General features: G+C 37.1%; 1 protein-coding gene across 1 annotated transcript; it reads right to left on the bottom strand.

Annotated features, from left to right (window-relative positions):
- Positions 1-1,288: 1,288 nt before the first annotated feature.
- Positions 1,289-23,159, bottom strand: CHODL (chondrolectin). Its single transcript, XM_058523381.1, has 6 exons — positions 22,678-23,159; positions 12,068-12,377; positions 11,772-11,929; positions 8,005-8,091; positions 5,691-5,793; positions 1,289-2,718 (listed from the first exon to the last, which is right to left on the bottom strand). The coding sequence occupies exons 1-6, from the start codon at positions 22,754-22,756 to the stop codon at positions 2,634-2,636; spliced, it is 822 nt and encodes a 273-aa protein (XP_058379364.1). The 5' UTR covers positions 22,757-23,159; the 3' UTR covers positions 1,289-2,633.
- Between the last annotated feature and the right edge of the window lie 461 nt (positions 23,160-23,620).

Below are 23,620 nucleotides of genomic sequence, written 5' to 3'. Positions count from 1 at the left end.
ATACCAAAGACTCTTTCTCTGGGGAAGGGTCAGAGAAAGGGACAACAATGTCATATAAAGAAGGTGTGGCCACATGGTTGAGGACTACAAATTCCTAGTAAACAATCATGGGATTTATTCTTAGGACAAAAATCAGGAGTCCCTGAACACACTATTCTTCTTATGACCTTTCCAATGACCTATTTCTAATAGTTAGGAAGGATGGTGCAGCAGGGATAGGGTGTGTTGTTTGATTTTATTCCCTGAATATTGTTCCACAATTCACCTGCATTTCAAAACACATATTAGAAGTACGTTCTGAAAATACAACACTCGCAACAGATACACCATATATTCCTTTTCGTTTTTTGAACGTCAGCTAAAATTTTAAGAAACGCTTAGAACAGTCTCACTGTCATCTTCTAGTAAGAGGAAAGTTCATTGTCCCACTCCTAGTGACTTATGGGGTGAGTAATTGATACCAGAAGAGTTATCCAGGCCTGGCTCAGGATAAAAGGCAAAACCAAGGCCCTTCCGCATTGCTTTGCCTCTCCTGCCATGCAGCTGTTGTAGTCATGGGTGGCACAGACGATGGGGAAAGCATAGTCTCCTTCTATCAAGTCCTGACCAAAGGAAGAAATGCATGGTGGGAGTTCCAAGGGAAGAGGTAGATCCCAGCAGCTGGTCTCTCATTCTGCCCAGAAAGATGGGTAGCCAAGAAAAGAAAGTGGTGCTAAATGTGGGCAGATCTAAGCTTAGAATGCAGCTGCCCATTCTCTCAGTGTCTAAGCAGCTGAAAAGGGGCCAATGCCCACTAACTTCTATTTGCCTCTTAGTTTTTTTTTTTTTTTTTGTGAGGAGATCAGCCCTGAGCTAACATCCGCCAATCCTCCTCTTTTTTTGCTGAGGAAGACGGCCCTGGGCTAACATCTGTGCCCATCTTCCTCCACTTTATATGGGACGCCGCCACAACATGGCTTGCCAAGCAGTGCGTCGGTGCGCGCCCGGGATCCGAACCAGCGAACCCCGGGCCGCCGCAGCAGAGCGCGCGCACCCAACCGCTTGCGCCACCGGGCCGGCCCCTGCCTCTTAGTTTTGCCAACAAACTCTAGTTGTGAATTGTCTTAATGAAAGCACTTTATTAACTGAAAAGGATTGACAGGGAAAAGATGAGTTTTAAAATGCTCTCTAACCACAACTTCCATTCTTACCACACTTAAATAGTAATTCATTTTCATCTTCATGTATTGATGTAAACCTACCTGTATTTTGTTTACTTAAGAGACTTAGACAACGCCAATGATCATTCTTCAGAAACAAGAACTTTTTATTTGGTTGAAAGGAGCACAGGGATATTTGAAAACCAGATAGTTACAACTGTCTCTTGAGAAAGAGCCACAAGCATTAAAGAAACTAGGAGACAAGACAGAGAGGCGCCCCAGTTTACTCTACCAGCCAAACTCTCAAGAACGAACACAGATCATTGATGCCCTCCAACCCATTTTCACACTAATTCATAGTTTCTTTCCCTGCTGAAATGCCAGTGTGCTGTGCTCACCTCCACACTGATAGTCACCGCTCATCTATCCCAACTGTAAAACCCCTTTATATGCTAATAGAGGCTAAATAAAGCCAGGAAAAACTTTAGACAAATTTTGCAGCTATCTGTCTCCAGGGTCCATCCCAGACTCCAAACACCCATCTTTGTTTTGTGGGCAAAGGAGGGACCAAATTGATTCCAGAACCTTCAGAGAGCAACTTGTGGTTATATAGGCAACATGTGAACACAAATGATTTATATTGTCTATGCCACTTCTTTTGTTCTAGATTGAGTGTATAATTGTTTATACACCCAATTGTTTATACACTCAGCTATTAACAAAGTTATTTTATTACAAAATCTGTTGAATTTTAAACTAAAAATAATCATAAGGCACATGTCTTGCACAATTGAAATTAGACAATTCTTGCTTCTAAAATATTTGAGAGGATTTATACCACAGTTAATGAAATAGCTTCTTATTTCTGAAGAGATTCCCTAAACATTGTCTGACCAAAAGCAGAGAAACTGAAAGAAGATGACAGTTTCTAGAAAAGAAACTTTGTCTATGGTTTTATATTTATGTGTGTGAATTCAGTTGACAACAGAGATACATTTCTTTAATCAAAACAGCATGTACTGAAAAATGAAACACCGTAAAAATAAATATTAGAACAGTCCATTTTTATCAAACACTTAGGTAAAGGTAAAATATTTTTGCACACTGTAAATTTCAATACAATTTACATTACCTTAACCAGCTTACAATTTATGAAAGGTGAAAGAAACAAAAATAACTGCTTCCAACATCCATACTTCTGATGTGTTGATAGCAATTTTATCTGTATGGTCCATTCCATTTACTTAAAGTTTTGGTGCATCCTTTAGCAAAATAAGCATGTCTCACTCCATTATTAGCACAGCATATTTTGTAAATGAAATCATAAACATATAAAAATTATTTTAATATTTGCCTCAAGGGGGAGCTTACAGTTCATCTTGCAGATCCTTTGAGATTTCAAGCCATTCCAAGCTAATGTTCTGATGCCATTCTTCATACAGATCCAGAACTATAAAACTCTATTTTGTTTTCTGGAGCCGAGTCAATGAATTATTATACTTCCATGCCACTTTCTTTTCTGCTGCTTTTTGAAATCCACAGTGTGGACTGGGTTGGGCTAGTTTTTGTTCTTCCTTTACTGGAAAACATAAGAAGAAGTAAGTTTAATGTCTGAGACTTATCAGAAGAGGCATGTCTTGGTCCAAATGGAGATATTTCAGGCCCTTATTATAAAAGGATCCTTCTTACCTCACCAGCATATTTCTTCTTTGCTACAAAAAATGCTAGATTATTCCAGTATGTGAAGATGGTAAACAGCTCACATGAAATAATGAAAAAAATAACATAGATCTTTCTCTGACCCTTCAGAGTTTAGAATTCAGACACACACACAAACACACACAAATGTGTCTGACCCAATACCAAAAATTTTCATTGGAATCACCAATAAACCTACAGTTTTTTGATCAATGATTTTTAAAATTTTTCTTTTTGTATATTCTGCCATTCACATATGCTATATTTGATGCTAAATCATCAAAACAGTGCTATTTATCCTAAGTATAAGGACCTTCCTATGCCCCTCATCCCATCAGTTTTCCTGTCTTAGAGTTAAGTCACTTAATCCCTGAAAGTTGAATTTTGCTTCAGTCTCTGAAACCATTGTAATTCAAAGCAGAGTCAGGCCTTGATAACGTAGGAATATCTGAGTTCCTCTAGATCTGAGACTGAACTTCACTCTTGTCAGATGTAGAATTCGGACCCATATTTCCAGCCTGTGCCTCAGGCTGTGCTGTCTTCTAACTCTCCTTCCATAAAATGGCCACTTCTTGGGTTCCTGCAAAAGTGCCTGTTCCTGAGGGTACCCAAGGCATCATCTACCAGACTACTTATCAAGATCTAGATCCTTTTGGTCTGGTTTCCTGAGAATGAACCCTCAGCTGGATCACTAACCACTTCCTGTTTATTGTGTTCTGCCCTTCCTTCCTCCCCCAGGCGGCCCCTCCAATCCCCAAAGCATGCCCTCTACTCCACCCCATTCACTCTCAGTCTACCAGGCACTGCAGAATTCCATCAAAGAAAGAAAAGAACTCTTCCTAAACAAGCCTGAGCAATACAGTTTTACAACATTACTTAATTGACTTCAATTTAACTGTGAATTTGTTACTAATAAAATACTATGCCCAAATTGTATATTTTGGAGATTTACATCTAAATAAATAAGATCAACACACCTTTATCTATAAAGCCATCTAACATGAATGGAAAAGAAGTCAAGCCAAGTTTATGAAAAACATGGAATTTTTTTAAATGGTAAAAAAAAAAAGTGGTTAAGTTATTAATGTCACTTTTGGGTAGCATTAGTATTTCATTTAAGAGTTACTACCAGTTAAGGGAACGAGAGTTATTATTTTGAACATGAGATGGAAGGATAGAAAGCACCATGTGTACCAGATTGGAATTTAAACTTCCTGCAAGGCACTCAGATGATAATGGAGTTGAGTCTGATGAAGTTTCTCCTTGCTTTCCCAGAAGAAAGGAAAAGGGGAGGCTCTGAGAACAAATGAATTAAGCACTACAGCTAATTCTGAATTGGGAGGTACTCTATTTAGGTTTATTTTCTCACTCTGAGAATTTCAAACAGGTGAAAACTCCACAGATCTTCAAGGTGTAAAAACCTGGAAGACTTTTGTATGAATAGGATCTCCATGATAACACACTATTTGGAAAAAGGAAAACAAACTTTAGAGAAAACTCATTTATTGGCACTTTAATGACTTTTAGTTTAGAAATGCAAATGTCTACATAATATTTTTCAGATCATGTTTTCAAGCTGATTTGTTATTTACAGCTCTTCCTTAACAGTTTGGCTGGGTTATGGGGAGATTTATATCAAATATTGTCTTTATTCTATACAAAATATTGAAAAACAATTTTAACTGTGTTTCACACATATATTGGAAAGCCAAGAGGACACAAAATGTAGTATTAATTATCTAGGCTTTATTTGTCATTATTCAAAATGTCTTATTTAAACAGCCAGTAAATGACAGGTTGGATCCTTTCAAAAATTTATGTGAATCATTTAGAGTTTACATCTATTCAATTTTTTTTCTGGAATTTCTGTTATTTAGTGGATTCTTTAGGGTTTATTTCAGGAAAAGAAGAAGATGAAGTAAAGTGAAAAGAGAAAAATGACTTATTTGCAGGTCCTTCCCTAAGGGAGGCATTCTCTTGATCAGTTTTTATTTGAAACATTCGGACAAAGATGTCTATTTAGTCTACCTAAAACTGTCTAGTTTATTCTAGCAAACATGCTCCTATTTAAACCTGTCTTTTTTTCCTTTGATACATATTTATATTTCATATATTAATTTTTTTAATTCACGCACATGGAAAAATTTCACTTCTAACTCAAGGGTATGGGTAAACAGATATAAAAGAATACTCTTAAGAATCTCACTGTTAAGATATATCATTTTATTTCAAGATGCCTTCTGAAAAGTGACCTATTTTTACCATTGTCCTTTATTTCCTACACTTAAAAGGTCCTTTTGAAATAAAACAGAAGCCTATGACTTGACATTTTGAAAAGGTATTACAAAGTGCACCTACAAAAACAGTCTTGCATACAACTTGAGGTCAAGATTGAAAGGGGTAGCATTAATCCTTATAGGTAATAAACAAGAGACAAGATGGTATAGTTGCATAGTTGTAAGCTTATAAGCATTCAAATTTCAGATCCACCACACACACACTAGCTATGAGACCCAGGGCAAACTGTGTAACCCATCTAAACCGCCATCTTCTCAACTGAAAAACAGAAACACAAGGGTATCTACTTCATATGGCTTGTGAGGATTAAATGAGGTAATGCATGAATCCTATAATCAAGGTATATCTCATTAGATTGCATATACTGGATTTGTGCTGACAGACATGAAAATCAGAACTTTCTTAAGGCAAATTAAAAATATAATTTTATAATTTTTTAATAAATTAAATGTTTATTAAAATTTTACAAAAATATAATTTTATAAAATATTTTAAAGAGTTCTGAAAACCTATTTAAAAAGTTTCAAGTTGTCTCTACCTATATGAATTATTTACCTTTTATGTAGCATCTGGAAACAGCAGGTTCCGAAAGCAACCAGTATCAGTAAGAGCAGCGGGATGGTTGGTATAACCACATAAATCAGATTAGGAATTATGCCTACAAAAGTAAAACAATCTTAGTGTAAAAAGGCAGTTGAGGCAAGATTCTAACATCAAAGTTAAATACAAATTTTCCAAAAATTTAAGGTAAAAAGAATTATCAATAAATAGATTTCAAGCAAGGTTCTTCCCAAAATACTGAATAATCTAATGAAATAATATATTCATATTCAGTAAAAATGGAAAACAAAATCATACTGCACTGGTTGCCATCCTCCAATTCAATGTCCATATTTCCAAAACTATTATTAAATCTGCAATTCAGTTAGGGGCTAGTTTTCACAACATATTAATAATCTTAGCTGTCTAACTTCATTAATCCTTCTCAGTTATTACTTAGAGAAACAAGCACTGATTATTAAAGGATAATAATCATTGTTAAAATAATTATTGATTCATTAGATATGTAATTATCCTAACCAACAAGCTCAGTGCCATGATAATATGCAAGACTCTCTGGGATTAAACCCAAATATGTAAATATTAACTGATGATACAATCATAACCCAGAGACACAAGACTCCAGAGACAGAATGACTTGGTCTTAATTAAATTCAAAAATGAATCATTTCTTAATCCTGTTCCATCACACTAGATAACGTTAAGTATTCTTGGTAAAATAAAAAACTGCCACACTGAAGTCCCACACAGCTTAAAATGACTTTATTAAACATTTTTTCAATGTCATAAGAGGGAAATATTCCTGATGTAATTATTTACTGATATCTTTAATTAGGTTTAGACGTTCTGAATGGTTTCAAAAGTCAGGCACCTGAAAAGTGGAAAGTGCTAAGGTTTAATATCATGGCCAGCCAAGAAAAGTGAAATTGAAAAACTACGCCTTTAGCTAGCAAATTGAAAGCTGTCATCATTGTTATTCTAAATAATTCTGGTCAAAGTGGACCAGACTTAAATCAAACTATCCAGTTTACTGCTCATCACTTTCTTTGCTAACAGAATAAGATACATCAACTGCAGTCGAGTGATGGAGTATTTTGGGGATAATTTGCTGTATTTTGGGGATAATTTGCTGTATTTGGGGATAATTTGCTGTATTTTGGGGATAATTTGCTGTGCTTTCATGCACTCTCGGGCCTTCAACAGGTGACTTCAAGCATTTTAAGGAGTCAGGAAATATATCTCTTCCTTTGCAAAATGCCATCATGATCCCTTTTATATTATAGTAAAGGAAAAGAGAAAGTTTCCTACTCTTTCATGGATTTTGGATCACCTGTGGAAAGATTTTGAGACTTTGGGTCTTTCACTCAATCTTCACAAAGCAACTAGAATAAATAAATATTTCTGTCCAATTGGAATAGGGCCATGCTAAAATGAGCCCCTAACTGATACTAAGAGCAGCTTCTGACTAACATGCAATTTGCATTGGAATGGCACTTTGTGTCTTTTGAGACAGCGGTGTGCTGGAGGCAGCTGGGTTTAGAGCTCATTGTATGCATTCTTCTCAACCTGCTGTTCAGGGATGCCACTTGTAGCTTCAAATTGGCCAGGGTGGGAGTATTTACACCAGGGAAAATTGCAAAGGCTACAAATTGGGCATCTTATTTTATACCCACCCCACCCTAGCCAATCCCCAAACATTTTCCAGCACACCACTGTTTGCAGCCCACTGAATGTGCCAGTTTACATCATAACACCTACATGTCTTTGATGAAGTTCTTTGTGGATCCCAGTTTTAATGTGGATTAATTGGTTTAGTACTAGACACATCCACTTGAAGTGAAAATCAGAAGAAAACAAAATAGGTTTTTCTATTCAAATACTAGCTTAGCATCATTTGTCTAACCCAGTTCAAAAGTAAATTTCCATAGGCCCATATTTAGGGCACCACGTCACCAGGCTACAAGAAAAGTTGGGACCAATGTGAGCAAAGTTTTTTTTTTTTTTTTTTGTGAGGAAGATCAGCCCTGAGCCAACATCCATGCCAATCCTCTTTTTTTTTTTTTTTTTGCTGAGGAAGACTGGCCCTGAGCTAACATCCATGCTGATCTTCCTCCACTTTATGTGGGACGCCGCCACAGCATGGCCTGATGAGCGGTGCATCGGTGCACGCCTGGGATCCGAACCCAGGCTGCCAGCAGCGGAGCACGTGCACTTAACTACTACGCCACAGGGCCAGCCCCCTGAAGCAAAGTTTAAAAGCATAGTTTCTGCTCTTGATGGAGGAGTTAAAAACACATGAACTAATTACCTGCTTCAGTAACAACCACATTTTGATGGGTGTCTCCTGGTTGATTTGTAAAATATGTCTTTTCTACAGGAGCTGTTGGACTAATCTCTGTAAATAATAAGAACAGGCATCATATGTAACGATAAACAGGAGAAATGCAAATGTAGATGAAAATAAAAGTTTATTATACAACAATATAAACATCGTAGTTTTAATTTCTGAACAATTTACAGCTAAAAGTTATATTTTTCATTTTAAATTAACATGAAATTATCAAACTATAAAGTCAACATTTAACTATCCTTGATTAAAGGATCCACTTGGTGAATCCTTGCAACTTGAATCCACTTGGGGAATCCTGCAACCCAAAACTGCATTTAGGAATCAACAGAGCATCTATGTTGATGACAGCCTGCTACAGGCTATCATGACAAAGCAGGCACAAAGCTAGCAGAACCAGTGAGCATAAGAATGTGAGACACGAACTGCAATTCAAAGACAAGCAAAGATGACCTCTATACTCATATCATGTAACATTTAGGTTTCCCCTGGCAATGATCATCAGCAGATGACTGTATATGGATTGCATCCGGAATTGATGATTCAAGTAACAAGGTTCTAGAGCATATTTCTGTCCTATACAAACAATGCCATCCTTAGATTTGCTGTCCAATAGTGTCTACTTCTTTAAAAAATAATAATAAATTAAGGCTTGCAAACTGTTTCTTTTCCTAGTTTTATGAGATGGGATCTCTTCAATTGCCATGCACTTAAAAAATGTTGAAATTTCTTACCATGATCTGGTACTGCTCTCTCACCTAATTTTTTTTCTAGGGCACTATTTGTTAAATTAATAGTTCGGTGAAAGTAAATTGAATTAGTAAGAAAATACCTGGTAAATTTTTTTCCATTTGTTCCAAAAATATAATTCTCTATTTTTGTCAATTGATGGAAAAGAAAAAACACATGCAGCATTTTATATTAGTTTTAGAATACTAAATCATTTCAATGTAATGCTTACTACTGTAATTTGGTCACACAGTCTCTATTCATTGAAAGTTTAATCATACACCATCCTATAATAATATTTATTATTCTTGTATACATATTTTACCTGACACTTGTTAGCTTCCTCTATCTAGGTTTCAATACAGTCCTATCCTACACTTATTCTTCTACAGCACTTAGGCACTCTATTCCTATAGCTGCTCAAATGGTATTTGCTAAACAATAATACAGATATCATGCAATTTATCAATGTAGAACTGGTTATTTTTTAAATAATCTTAATAAACTTTAAATTAATGTAATTGCTGATTAAGTAACAAACTTTTAGAAAACATAATCCCATACATAGTATTTTTAATGTCTAAGAATAAGAGTACAAAATGCAATTTTAATAAATGCAAAAATTAGATTCAGAATTATCCCCATAGAAATGTCTTTGGATAACACTGGCAGACCCAAAGAATAGATATGCAATTTATAGGACAGTAACAAAAAATGGTGGAGAAGAGAGCGAGAAAACTCAGAAATGAATATTCAGTTTCTGCATAGCTAGGTACATTTCTTACTGCTTCGGATATCATTAGCCATTAGCCATTAGCCACGCTGTGTAGGAGGAGAAAGAGGAGACTGAGTTCAAATCACACAGTAATTCTGGCGCAGTTGGAGAATAAAGTTCAAAATAATTAGTGTTATAATGTGTAAATTTTAATTAGTCCTACTGCTTAATTCTCAAACCTCTTCACCACTAAAAAGCTCACCACTCACCACTAAAAATGCACTGACTATATAAGCAAGGAATTTAATCAAACCAACATCCTTCATAAATAAAACACTAAGTTCAAGGAAGGTTAACTAAATAGAAAACAAATAGTTAAAGATGAAAATATTTAGGGGCCCGCCCGGTGGTGCAGTGGTTAAGTTCACATGTTCCACTTCAGCAGCCCGGGGTTCACAGGTTCGGATTCTGGGCACGGACCAACGCACCACTCATCAAGCCATGCTGTGGCGGCATCCCACATACAAAATGGAGGAAGATGGGCACAGATGTTAGCTCAGAGCTAATCTTCCTCAGCAAAAAGAGGAGGAGTGGCAATGGATGTTAGCTCAGAGCCAGTCTTCTTCACAAAAAAAAAAAAAGGGAGAGAGATGAAAATATTTAAAGTAAAATAAAGAATAAAAAATCTAAGCACATTAATAAGGCCAACTATAGAACTGAGTACACACTTCAAAAACAATAAATACATAAAATCACCTTATTCACAAAGTATAGATTATTTGAAGTCTTCAGTAGAATATAGAAGATAAAGAAAAAAATACTTCTATGTCTTAAACACTCTTCCATGAGTAATATGAACATAGATCACCTAACACAAAACAAGTAAAGAAGATTCTGGGGTTGACAGTGGGAAATACGAATGCAAAATAAAATAAAATAAATGTTCAAAGGGTCAAATAGTTCACCTAAAAGCTCAAAGAAAGAAGACAATATTATATTAAGAATACTCTATAATATACTGTTTTACTTAATAACTTCAAGTACATAGTGCCACAAATTCAAAATATCAGAGAATTTCAACTTCCTATTTTTCCAAGAAAAAAATAAAGACAACATAAGTGCATAATAGATTTAGCTTTGCAAAGCCTTCTAGGAGGATAATGATGGATTTAGCAACCAAGGGGTCTAAAGAATAAACTCAACAGGGACATAGAAATTTGGCTAATATACTCAAGAGCAGGATAAATATAAGAAAAGGGTAAATCTAATCCAAATAATCTCTTGTGCTTTATAGCTTATGAGAAAAAGCATCATGTAATTTCAAGAGAATAATGGAAATAGCAGTACTTGATTATAATTGCCTTGCGTGAACACGTTACGAGGTCAAACAGTCAGCCCTTGGAAGAGTTAAAATGACACTTCCAAACACTGAGGAGGAGAAAAACAGCAAAAACATTTCAAAGCCCAAGGATCCAATTTGACTTTCTTAGATGACTGAAAAAATGAGTTTACATAGTTTTGATTAATCTCTCTTTTGGTCAAATGTCAATTCAGCTGAGTTGTCTTATTCAGAGTAATTCAAATTTACTGTTTTCAACAGGAAATCACACTGGTGTAACTCAGGTCAATGCAATCTTCCCATTTGCCGCATGGCAAGAAGTTGGAGACTTCAAACAAAAGCTAATTAAGGAGACATATTTCAAAGAATGAGGATCATAGGAAGAACATGGGACATGCCTCTATTCTTGTTCACTATGGTTCAATGAATTATGACCAGTCTGACTTCCACTGAGGGGCACATGCCAAGTATCCTGCCATGAAATGATAAGCTAATGTCCCAGAGAATGTTGCTGTGTTCCTTTAAATTCACCAGATAATCATCTAAAGAACTATTGATCCCATGTATAAATCTATAGGTGCTTTGGTGACTTATATCTATTTCACACACACTATACTAAATGTTTAAACTATTTTAAAATAGATATTTTGTTCTTCATAAAACCCATTTACAAAATCACAATTTGGCCTTAATATTAGAAATAATTATTTTCTCTTAAAGACACCTCTCCAGATGTTTCTAGTTACTCCCTTCTATTTAACTCATTGGGCAGTTTGCTCTATTGCACACAGACTGTTTCAGTACACTGAGTGATTGACAATCTGCAAAGTAATTCCATTTTTCATACAGAAAAACAAAAAGAGCCAAAGATAATGAAATAGAGATAAAATTTAATGTAAGTAAATACGCACAAAATCTGCAAGACCGACTTACAATACTCCCTACCTGGTTCGTACTTGCAGATGTAATTGTGCTTCATGTTGCACCTGTCGTCATTCCACTGGTAAAGGTAGGGACCGCCAAGGCCAGGATTGGCCGTTGGTTGATGATACATCACAACACACTTTTCACTTCCACAGGAAGGTTCATCCGTATACCAGTTTCTGCAAATACGGAGCAACAGGAACACTTCTAAGTGACTTTCCCCATTCTGTGCTGACATCCTCCACAAGTAACAGAAATCTCCCTTCACCCTTTTGAGTCCCTCAGAGCACATTCGACTCCTCAGGATCCCTACTCACCGGTACTGGGAACTGCTTCCATCAGACCACTGGTAGAGATCCGGGCAGGCACGGGATGCTTGCCCCTCTCCATTTCTCCAAAGCCCTATCCAGAAATCACCATCAGAGATCCCTGTTCCTGGTTTTGTCAGGTTTTGCAACATGCTTTCTATTAACTTCTGTTCTGTTTCATTCTCAAGGCTGAGAAGGACTCCCCCCTCGCTCTCACAAGCCAGGCGTGCCTCCTGAAAGCTCACTCTGCTGGGCAGTTCATGGAAGTAGGCCATTTTGTAGCAGGGATGCTTCAAATCAGCAAAACACACCTTTTGGCCTGAAAAAAAGATGCCCATGTATTGATTATTTGAACTATATTCATAATGTTACTATGAATTAAGATTAAAGAACCAATCAAAACAGGAAACATTCTACCAAGAATGCTTCTCCCATTGAATCATTGTGTAAAGTTTATTTTCTAGGTTATTATTTTCAATTTATGAAAACAAATTGATTCCCTACTAACTTGTAACATAAACTTTTTTTTTTAATTTATATTTATTTATTTTTTTCCCCCACAGTCCCAGTAAATAGTTGTATGTCATAGCTGCACATCCTTCTAGTTGCTGCATGTGGACGCGGCCTCAGCATAGCCGGAGAAGCACTATGTCAGTGCGCGCCCGGGATCCGAACCCGGTCCGCCAGCAGCGGAGCGTGCACACTTAACTGCTAAGCCACGGGGCCGGCCCTGTAACATAAACTTCAAGGAAATTTTTGTTAAAGGAAATCATAATTCTTGTGGCTTAGATTTTATAAACTGATTACCATAGCAAGTGAAAGTAACTAAAGAAATTTCAGGTATATATACAGTAAAGGGAGCTAAAAGGTCAAAATTATGAAATAAGAAGAAGTAGTCATAAATTTACTTATTAAAAACAAGTAAAGTTAAAAAAATCAATTTACATAAGGTATCATGAAGAAGATATAGGTGACAAATTTAAGGTGTAAATATCTGCTTTTATTGTATATATCTGAGAACAAACTGCAAGTTTGCTTTGAAAGTTAACAGAGGCCAGAATGAAGGTTATTCTAGTAATAAACAATTTATTAATATAATATTGTATTAGAAATGACAGGATAGACTTCTAGAATACTCTAGAGTAATCTCTAAAAAAATTCTCATTACCAATTCCCTGAACATGTTCTGGTTTTATAGGACATACGGTGTATGAGCTCCAATCTCTCAATGCCTTCTCTCTTTTTACACAGACATCTCAAATGAATCATAAACTTCAAATAAAACTTCCCGAATTTGACCTTAGAGAATCAAGTACTTAAAACAAACAAACAAAAGAGGAATGCATTTTAAATGTGAAAAAAAATCAATGGCTTAGGGAACAGCTGGAACAAACACATCATAAAATAAAGGAGCTGGTAAAACCTCATCAATTGTTAATTATTGTCAATTTCTGATCATTTGGGTAGAGATCAGGGTAAGCTGAAATTGGGCTAAACTTGCCTTTTAAAGACAGTTAAATGATTAGCTAAAAATAGATTAGGTGATAAATATTTAGCAGACTTGAAAACAAATTAATTTTCAGCTTTAGAGTCTCCATTTACATATTAAATACATATTAAATAAAAAGGACTTCTTCAAATTTGAGCTAAAAAATGCTCTGAGTAGTTGAAATTAATTCCTTTATGAGTTTGAAAGTAGTAACATTGCATTTCTTTTGAACCTTCCCTAATTCAAAATTCCATTTAATTTAAATCCAAATTCATTTAAATTTACCTTTTCTCACAGTTAATCTTAGCTATTGGTGGTTTTATTGCATATTTCTTTAAGAATAAAGATTGGGGCCAAGAGAATGTCCAAAATCTATGAATTAATAAATAGAATATTCAGCATTTGGAAGGGAAATTTAAAATGTAACTTTTATTTACACTTGAATTTTAAAGGTTTTTATATTACAGCACTCAGGCTAACCACCTATCGGGATAACTATAAACAATTTTAAATGTCACATACATATTTATATTTCCTTATATATATATATAAATTTGTTTCAAGATATTAGCCAGAGCCACAAACCAAGCTTAAAATAATTCTTGAGACTTCCTAATGGAATACCACTTTTTTATCAAACTTCATTGTTGTGACATGGCTAATTTACTTCTGCTCAAACAACATCTGTGAAGACTTAAAAACATAAACAACAAAAGTTTGATTAAAAAAACTCTCAAAATTGAATTTCACATACCTCTACATATTAAGCAGAATGGCTTTTCCTAATTACTTAATGACATAACTGCAAATATGGATGAGGCCATAATAAAGCCATATATAAAACAGGGAACACCACAGTGTGTAGGATTTAGCTAACTCTACCAGCAATGGAATTCCTATTGTCCTAATGTTTATACCAGCCTCCTTTCACCAACAAACATGTACGCTAAGATTATAGAGACGATCTCTGTTTTTCATTAGCTTCTTTGGTCCACCTCTGATCTCTGCCATCAACTTTTAAAACTGCCGCAGATCCCTCTCTGTCACTATTCCTTATCCCCAACCTGCTGCCCACAGCCTCCACTACTTTCTTTGTCTGTCTCTGATTTTAGTTTAGATTGGCCTTGGAAAACACTACAAAGTATCTTATGTAGAATTAAGTCAAATTACTTTATGCTAAGAAATTAAGGCAGAGCTTTACTGCTTTCTTAACATTCATCTGCATGAACATTATTCTTGTTGGGATTCAAGGGTTTTTTTTCACTACGTATTTAATTTTGTAGCCGATCAAGAAAAATTGTTAGCAGTGGAGGGCTGGGGGTGTTATTGTACTTAACACTGGCTAAAACACAAAGCATTCAAGCTTTGTACTCTTTAATTACAGTACATCACACTGAGCCAACGTTGGTATCACATCTATCCTCCCCCAGAATCAGCAATTAATGACCTATGATGACACTCAGAGGCAGGAGGGAGCAGAAATCAGTGGAAGGCAATTAACCTCACAACTGTGTTTGAGTGATAGGCATTCAATATCTTGACACAAGCTGAGAACAGCCAACTAAGATAATAGTGGTTCCAACACCGCAAGCAAGTCAGCCAGTTGTCCTCTCTGTCTCATTGACTGTGATCTGGACCCTGGAACAACACACTGAAAAATAAGAACAAATTAACAGACTGCCCCAACTAATTGTTAACGAAAAATACCACGAGTGTGAATGACCACAGGCAACTGGAATTAAAGAGACTTCAAGAGGACAAATCAGTCTGAAATAAATAATCTTTGAGAGATGATCATGGAAGTCCCAATGGTTGATTCTAACACAATTATTATTTTTAAAAATTTCTCCTAACTTATTATTAGGGTTTGTGATGACTTCATCATTTATAATGGTTGTTCCTGGTAATAGTCTAACAATGCCATTAAGCCTAGTGATTTTTATGCCTGCATTTTTAAAGCAAGCTCTGTTTCCATTTTCATCTTCTACATCCTTTACATATTTCGAAGTCTCAAAATATATCTTAACTGCATTCCCTTGAGTTTTCCACTTGTTCAATTTTTCACTCCAAGAACTCTGACTTGGATTTGATTCCAGCACTTTTGAACTATTAAATTTGTCCATTTGTTTTGCAAGATGTCAAAAAGAAGCCAAATTGAAAAAGAAAAAAAAAAAAAAACAGATTAGCCAGAAGTTTTAATGAGGAAAAAATATTTGTGTAACAAAGCCAGCACACATTCAGAAGATGCATAGGTATGATTTACATGCTAAAAGTCTCTTCTTATTACCTCTGATATATTAAAAAATAAATGCAACACAGATTTATTATTTATAGTGAGGATACAAAAACAATGATGAGAATTCACTTGTTTATAAAATTAAGATAGCGCTTCTAATTAAATGCATAAGAGAGCTTTAAGCGTCATGTGGAAATTCCTAATACCACCAGTAGGTATTAGGAATGCTAATCTGTAGATAAATGTTAGTCTCTAGAGAAATAATAATAATGATTTAAAAAATCCATAGACAGGGATTATATTTTAAAAAATTAACAACTAATACTGCTCGAACCCTGGACAATAGCCAGCCTTGACACGCTCTGTGGCTGTGGATGATGGAGTGGTCCAGGGGTCCCAGGCGAGGGGGTGGTAGCTGCACTGCAGGATTACTGTCAGAGGATCAGGACAGTGAGCAATTACTAACTACAGATAGATATTAAGTCCAAAGTGTATTGATTGAATATCAACTGTGTCCACAGATTTTGAACTGAAAAGTCACCAGCAGTTCAGATCCATAAAGGCTGTTTCAGGAAATTATAGATACATTGCACAATTTTTTATGGTACATATATAATCATTTAAAGCTGACACTGAATTTCTTTACATCCAGCTCTATTTTACTACTGATTTCCACCTTATTGGGCAAATTTGATCCAAGCTGCAGCAAAATCAGCAAAAGAAGAAGCTATTGAACCGCTCACCGCCATTTCAGCTGATCACATTTGGCTGTGATAGGAGTGGAACTCCAACAGCTGGGAAACAAATGTTGCCCTAATTCCCATAAAAGTTCCATTAATACGGATCTTCTGGAAGCAACTTTTCCCACTTTCATAAAGGCTAATTTTCCTAAAGAACCATTAGGATTACCTCCCTTCTCTTTCTGTGAAGTCACATGGAGAATTTCCTTTTCTCTTACTTTTAAATATTATATTCAGATAAAATCTTCCACTGACTATTTCAAAAAGTAGGAATTGTCATTTTCCATCTACTACAGCTACTCCCATCTACTACATCTAACCTTCCATCTACTACTCTACCTCCCATAAAACATTCCGATGCATATTCAAATAACAGTTTTTTATTACACTAATGCTACCTTGACATTGTCTAACGTTAATTTACTAAATGTTACCCAGTATCTGTAGTGAGAAACACCCTTTGATTGTTGGCTTATTTATGAGAGAATTCCACCTAGGATTCCACACCTATTGGTTTCATACACACACGCACAGAACTACATACATACACAGGAACTTCCAATTAGAGATAATTCTCAGTACTGCCTACTAAAATAAACATTCCTATCACTGTCACAGCTAAGATCCTGCTACTATTTCCATGAAGAGATGGTTTTGTCTTCTCTCTTAGTCATGAAAATTCCTTTAGAGCTGAATACTGGCAGAGTTTTAAATGATTTTGGCAATGATGTAAATGCAAGGCCAAACTCATAAAGTCATGGCAACTTACTTTTTTCCTCCTGAATAGAAAAGATCTATGATTCGGTTTTATTCTCGTTATATTTATTAACTTTCTTATGGTTGAGTCCTCAGTTAGTTAGGAAAGTAATAACATTTTTCTTATACCTAACACTATAATTATGTGTTATCAATATAAAATAAGTATTGAATTTATATCATATTTGTCAATAAAATCAAGGAAGATGTTTTATGAATTCCTATTTTCAATTACGATCTACCTTTAGTTGCAAAGCTAAAGAAAGTTGTACAAAAGAGGATCTACATGATAAATCTTCCCCAAACCAGATTGACCGGACTTTGTATGTTTTACAAGAATCCTACAAAATAATTTGTTTTTCATAATTCTTTCTTACTCCCCTCAAAATCACACTGATAAATATGCTGATACTACAACATACAGTGCAACATGACCTCTGATAGCAATGCCAACACTTCTACACTAGAAAGAAAGAGAATGCTATTGATCCAAACTGCTCTGCTCTCAATACTATACCAATTTCTTAAGAATTTTTCTTTAGAAAAAATTTTTTGTTATAATAAACATCATTTTTGCAACAGGGATTCTATAATGCAATTAATTGTATAGTGCACTATTGAGATTATGCTGGAATCCATTTTCCTACATTGATAAACACCACCAAAACCACAACTGTAGTCCTGGGTCATTTTATGGAAGGTGGTGGCAGCTGCAAGCCCTGCCTCTCCAGCTGGGAAAACCACAAACTTTCTGAGAAGGGGATGAAATTCATCTTTTAAAAATCCTAATATTTAAAATCAAGATCTAAATAATAAATTGTAAACCAAGTAACTGTGTGAGTTAAGAGTTCAAGTATTCAGTCAATAAGAACTGGCTTGGAATCCTAGAGCTATACTACTTGAACTGTGACGACATTGGGGACATTTCTTAAACTTTCCTGGCTTCAGTGTTCTTACCTAAAAAGTGGGAGTGGTTAGGAGTTTTAAAGAAATAATGATAATAATAATAGCCTGATGTTTATCAATAATTGAGGTCCTCACTGTTAGCACAATCCATGCCTTTGGATAAATTAGGAAAAGATGATCTCTCGTGGTGCTACAGGCTGTTCAGCTAGAAAAAGCTGTGTTTTCCTCCAGGTGGCCTCAGCTCCAGGCACAGTGCTGTCTCGCTGAGCTCCCTCTCATGGCTTCTTGGCGCGCATCCCTATGCATGACCCAACCTTCACAGCTATGTCCAAACCCCTCTATTCCTCCAACAATGCCACGATGTAGGTGCTCTCATCCCATTTTAAAATTGAGGCGACGGAGGACCTAGAAAAGTTAAATAATTTCCCCCAATTCACAGCTGGCTCTACAGTCCATGCATTAACCCAAATTTCTATGCTGCCTCCTGATATATTTCAAATATAATGTTTTTCTAAGGTGAAATATTTCATGAATAAAGGGATTGATGAATATGTACATTATTCATGTTTTCTATGTTATAATCATTAGCACTGATCCATGATTGATTACTGGGTGGCTAACAGATGCAAGGAGCTGTGCATTGAGAATTTGTTTTAAGCAGATTGTGGATTTTCCATTATTGGACATTTAGACACGGGATGAATATTAGAACAGCTATCTCAGATTTTCAGACCATGTATGTCCTTAATGATTTTCTTTATCTAGCCCTTTGATTTTCCAAATAAAACAAACAAGGCCCAAACTGAATTTTTTCGAATTACAAGGAGTATAACTTTAGTCAAGTTGTCAGGCTGAACACAGTTGAACATGTGTGTTCAGCAACAAACCACTACAGGCCTAAGATCTTAAAAGTAATTCCCAACTCAGAATCATAAACTCAGTTGTATGCATCCATCCACCTGTATGCGAAGTGGATGGATGCATAGAAGGCAGTTGTAAAAAGCAAAAATTGTTAGCACATCAGCTCAGCTGGATTTCCACGCTGGACCCTTTTATACAATACTGCCTCTTTTCTCATGTTAATGTAATAAATTTCGCCATCCTCAGGAAAAGGAGCTACAAAAACAAAACCATGAAATGATGAAAAACAGCAGTTAAGGAATAATGGCTATGATAAACGTGTAGTTTATTAAATGACTAGTAAAAAGATTAATTTGTTCTTTTCTTGTCCAAGAGATACTTAAAGTAATTGCATCTTTGAAAACTGCACTGTCATCACTTTATGCTTTTGATGATGTCATGGAAGAGTCCCACAGGCTGGGACACACTCAGCAGTTTTTTTTGTATCTCCCTTGCATTATATTATTCTATAGGCTACTGGTCACCACCCATGATTTTGCAATATTCTATGGCATCTGCATGATAAAAAGAGAAGTGTCAATCACCCAATCTCCTAAATAAAATGTTTGCCAATTTTAATAAGCTCAAATTAATACATATTAAGGTGTTCTGCAGAATTTGGAGGTACCATGAAATACATTTAATGCCACTACGCAGATAAAAAGATTGGAGATCACAACTGTGTGCACTAAAAAGAAAAAGAGAGTAAAAAAAAGAAACACATTACTTAAAAACACCTCGAATGTTTAAAAATATTCACATGCTCTTCAAACATATCCTCCCATCTTACAGACTTGAATTTTGAACACTTCTTTCTTCTATGTGTCCCTATCCCAGTAAGTAAAATTATCTTACCTTTGTCCTAAAGAGGATGTCATTACATACCAGCCATTTCGCAAAATTACATGATTGCAGCCCCCACAGACATTCTCTACACATCTGTGTTCAGTAGCAAATCAGAACAGATCTAAGATCCTAAAAGTAATTCCCAACTTAGAATTATAAATTCACAAATATCTTTTATTATTATCCTCATGGTTATGTATTTTTTTGCATGTTCATGTATCAAAACAAGCATGGCCACTAACCTATAAAAAATACTTTTTTATTACTGCTAGATGCACTGAAATCTTATGGGGCAGATTATGAGGATGAAATTGTTTGAAATGTTATTTCTTGTGAAAATATTTTCACCTCATTTGTAACCTATGCGCTCAAATTTTAAAAGGGTGATATATTTAAAAGTATTGGAAAGTATCTTATTGAATATTTTAATGCACTAAAATGAAAAGAATTTCTATAAATTATTTTATGAGTTCTTGTCTTGTTGGGGGGTTAAGTGGTTATTTTGATATAATACATAGAAATTATAAATAGTTGTATTGATATTTAATAAATAGAAAATGCATTCCATATGTCATAAGTATGTTCCTAATAATGGCCCCCAAAGAGCTTGTTTCAGTTGACAGACACTTGAGTACAGAATTTTGGTAAATAGTCCCCAGTGGTATGGAAAAGTTGATGCATGACTCAAAACTTAATATCCACCAGGCAGACATTAGACCTACTGCTTCCAAGATGTCAGGCTTTAAACTGCTGTGTACTCATGCCATTGTGGTTGAAATATATCTTTAAAAAAATTAGCCTTCAAAGGATAAAAATCACAGATCAGTTTATAACAGTTAAATTTCAGTGTGAATTTTTATGGCCAAAGACAATTAAATTATTCATAAGAAAAACATAACGAAGTTTTGTTTTAATATCAAGTAAACATCATCATTTATGCTAAATTAAATAGATCATGTTCAGTTATTTAGAAATTTTCCAGATGTCACCTACAAGATGCTTATAAATACTTAATAGGAAAATACAGAGAAGGGTTTGGAGCAATTTGCACAATAATAGAACACAAAATAAACTTTTCGTCAACAATTTTTTGTTATGTTTTTAACTTGGATATCCTTTTTCTCCCTTGCAAAGTTTAAGGTGTATAAACAAGAATATACCAGAAAGACACTAAGTTAATGAAGTGTTTTTACTGTTTAAAAACCACGTTATTTTCAAAGCATGGTCTCTACTGTTCATTCACCTGCAAGAATAATTCTGATAAACACAAAGGTAGTCAGATATGCAATTCACACATTCCGATGGGTCTACATAGTGAATTTTTTCTTTGAAGCCAAGTTAGGGAGGAAAGGGATCTGTCTTGGCTTCTGTAACATCCTTATTTGATACTGTAAAGTTTTCATTTTATAAACAGCCTGATTTTCTTCCTCCCCCCAAAATGTAAGCAATATGCATTTCCAAATGACATTTCACAATATATTTAATTCCAGTGTCTCCAGAGAGCCAAAAAGTTAGTGGAGACTGATTGATAATTAGACATTTAAGAATTATATCCTGAAGATATAGACCATCACATACTGCCGAGGGGAAGATCAGTAACAATTACGCTTAACATGCCAGTTTCTAAAGGTCTGGCTTCACAACTGATTAAGTTGCTGGCATGTCATCTATCTCCACCTCTAGTGACACCTGTTATACAGATACACAAAATGTGAAAAGGAATTCGTGCTTTTTACATTAAAAAAACTCCTCACACTTAAAACACGTGCCCACATACATTCGAAAAAATATTTATTTCATCACTTGAATGAGCATCGCAAGAGATTTCAATAAGGGTAGCTATGTTCGATTTTCATGGCCTATTCATTCAACCTAGGCTTTTGAGAACGTTCATGTTTTTGAACAGACCTTCCCGAAAAGTAAGGGAGGGTGAAGGCAATATAAATTGCTGAACAATAGGACAGTGAAAGTCGAAGAAAAAGAAATATCAGAGAGAACTCTGGGAAGATCGCCAATTCTGATCCATTTCCTTTGCACTTAACAGACCTAATTCTGCACCTACTGTGTGCACGAACCTGCAGTCATTACCCCATACACCTCAACTCAACCACAATCTACTTCATTTTCTGAGAAATTCCCAACTTGGAATGAGGCGTGCAAAGGAAAAGGGTTTACGCACAACGGCCAGTCCCTGTTCTTTGTCAGCGCTCCCGAGAACAAAGGCTGCGTGCCCAGGGGTCAGTGAGCGACCCACAGCGAACAGGTCTGCTCTCAGAAATCATCCGAGTGAACACGGTGCGGGGACAGAAGTCGAGCCGGGCCAACAGGGGGTGGCATTTCTGCAGCGGACCTCTGTCTCCGGGTTCCCTCTCCCTCCGCGGTACTCCACCCCTTTTGCAGGTGCCAAGCCCTGCCCTGTGGCCAACTCTCTTACAAAGAAAGTGGCATTACTCCTGGAAAAAGCTGTAGCGGTCATCATGTACCGCTTGCTTTGCAGCTCCTCAACCAGGCACTTCCAAAAAATGTAAACTTCTCTGTGCGTGTTTTGGGGGGCGGGGAGAAAGCAGAATACAATCTATTCCGCCACCGCCCCCCTCCTCCTCCTCCCGGCCCCCTACTCGGCACGGGGTTGCACCTCTCCCGAGAGCCTCCACCCCGGGACAGGCTGCCCCGCATCGCCCTCGCCCGCGCGCCCCACGGTCCTCTCCCCGAGCGGGTCCGCCCGGCGCGTGGCCCCCTGACTCACCGCTGACCACCCGGCGGCAGAAGGCTCCGTGGCCGCAGAGCAGCGCGGCGCCCAGCAGCAGCGAGACCACGCGGCTCATCGCGGCGCGGCGGCAGCAGCAGGTGTTACGTGGAGCGAAGGCGGCCTCTGCCCGCCGCGCAGCCGGGGTCTAACCCCGCAGCCTCCCCGCCGGCCCTACTCCCGCCGCCCGAGCCCAGCCGCCGGGTCCCCTGCACGCATCCCCTTTGGCTGGATCTGGCGCCGGGCGCGCTCGTGCCGCGCGCGGGTGATGGGGGCTAGAGCGCACGACCCGGGGGGCGGCTGGGTGCACGTTTAGGGAGAAGGAACAGAAGTTAGGGGATCCCGTGTCTGTGGCAGAGGTGAAGCAGGAGCCCTGGTTTGGACCCCTCTGGTCCCCCTTGCTCCTCTCCCCGGCCTCTGGCTAGTGAGGGACTGAGCCCGTGCGCCCCAGGCGCGCTCCCACAGCAGCAGCAGCAGCAGTTCTGCGCTGGAGGCGCCTCTTATATGCCCACACCGCGAGGTTCCGGCCCCTTGCTCGTAATAATTTTTAACTACTTCGTCTCTCCTGCCGTGCGGAGCATCCCAGCCCCTCCCCTAAAAGCTGGAGCCACTTTGAAAACAGTCCAGTCAGCAGCCCCACCTCCTCCTTTGCGCTCCTCCCAGTCTCCTCTTTCCATTCGCTAACAGACTCGATACTCATTTGTGTAAAATGTCACAGCTTTGCTATTAAACTCGGGCAAAAGTTGGATCCATTTGGTTTTCTCAAAGATTAATGTCCACGGGGATGCCAAGTTGCGGGGCCTTTCTCTTTCTGCACTAAATTGCTTGATCATATGTATTGCTAGATGCAGGGCACTAGCCACTATTTAAGACGGATTGGCGGAGTGAGAGCCAAAGCCTGCTCAGTGAATTATACAATGTGGCAGGTTTTTCCCCACCTAAG

Source organism: Diceros bicornis, chromosome 27, assembly GCF_020826845.1.
Source record: "Diceros bicornis minor isolate mBicDic1 chromosome 27, mDicBic1.mat.cur, whole genome shotgun sequence".
NCBI lineage: Eukaryota > Metazoa > Chordata > Mammalia > Perissodactyla > Rhinocerotidae > Diceros > Diceros bicornis.
The sequence above is the reverse complement of the archived record's forward strand: the minus strand, read 5'-3'. Positions and strand labels throughout refer to the sequence as shown.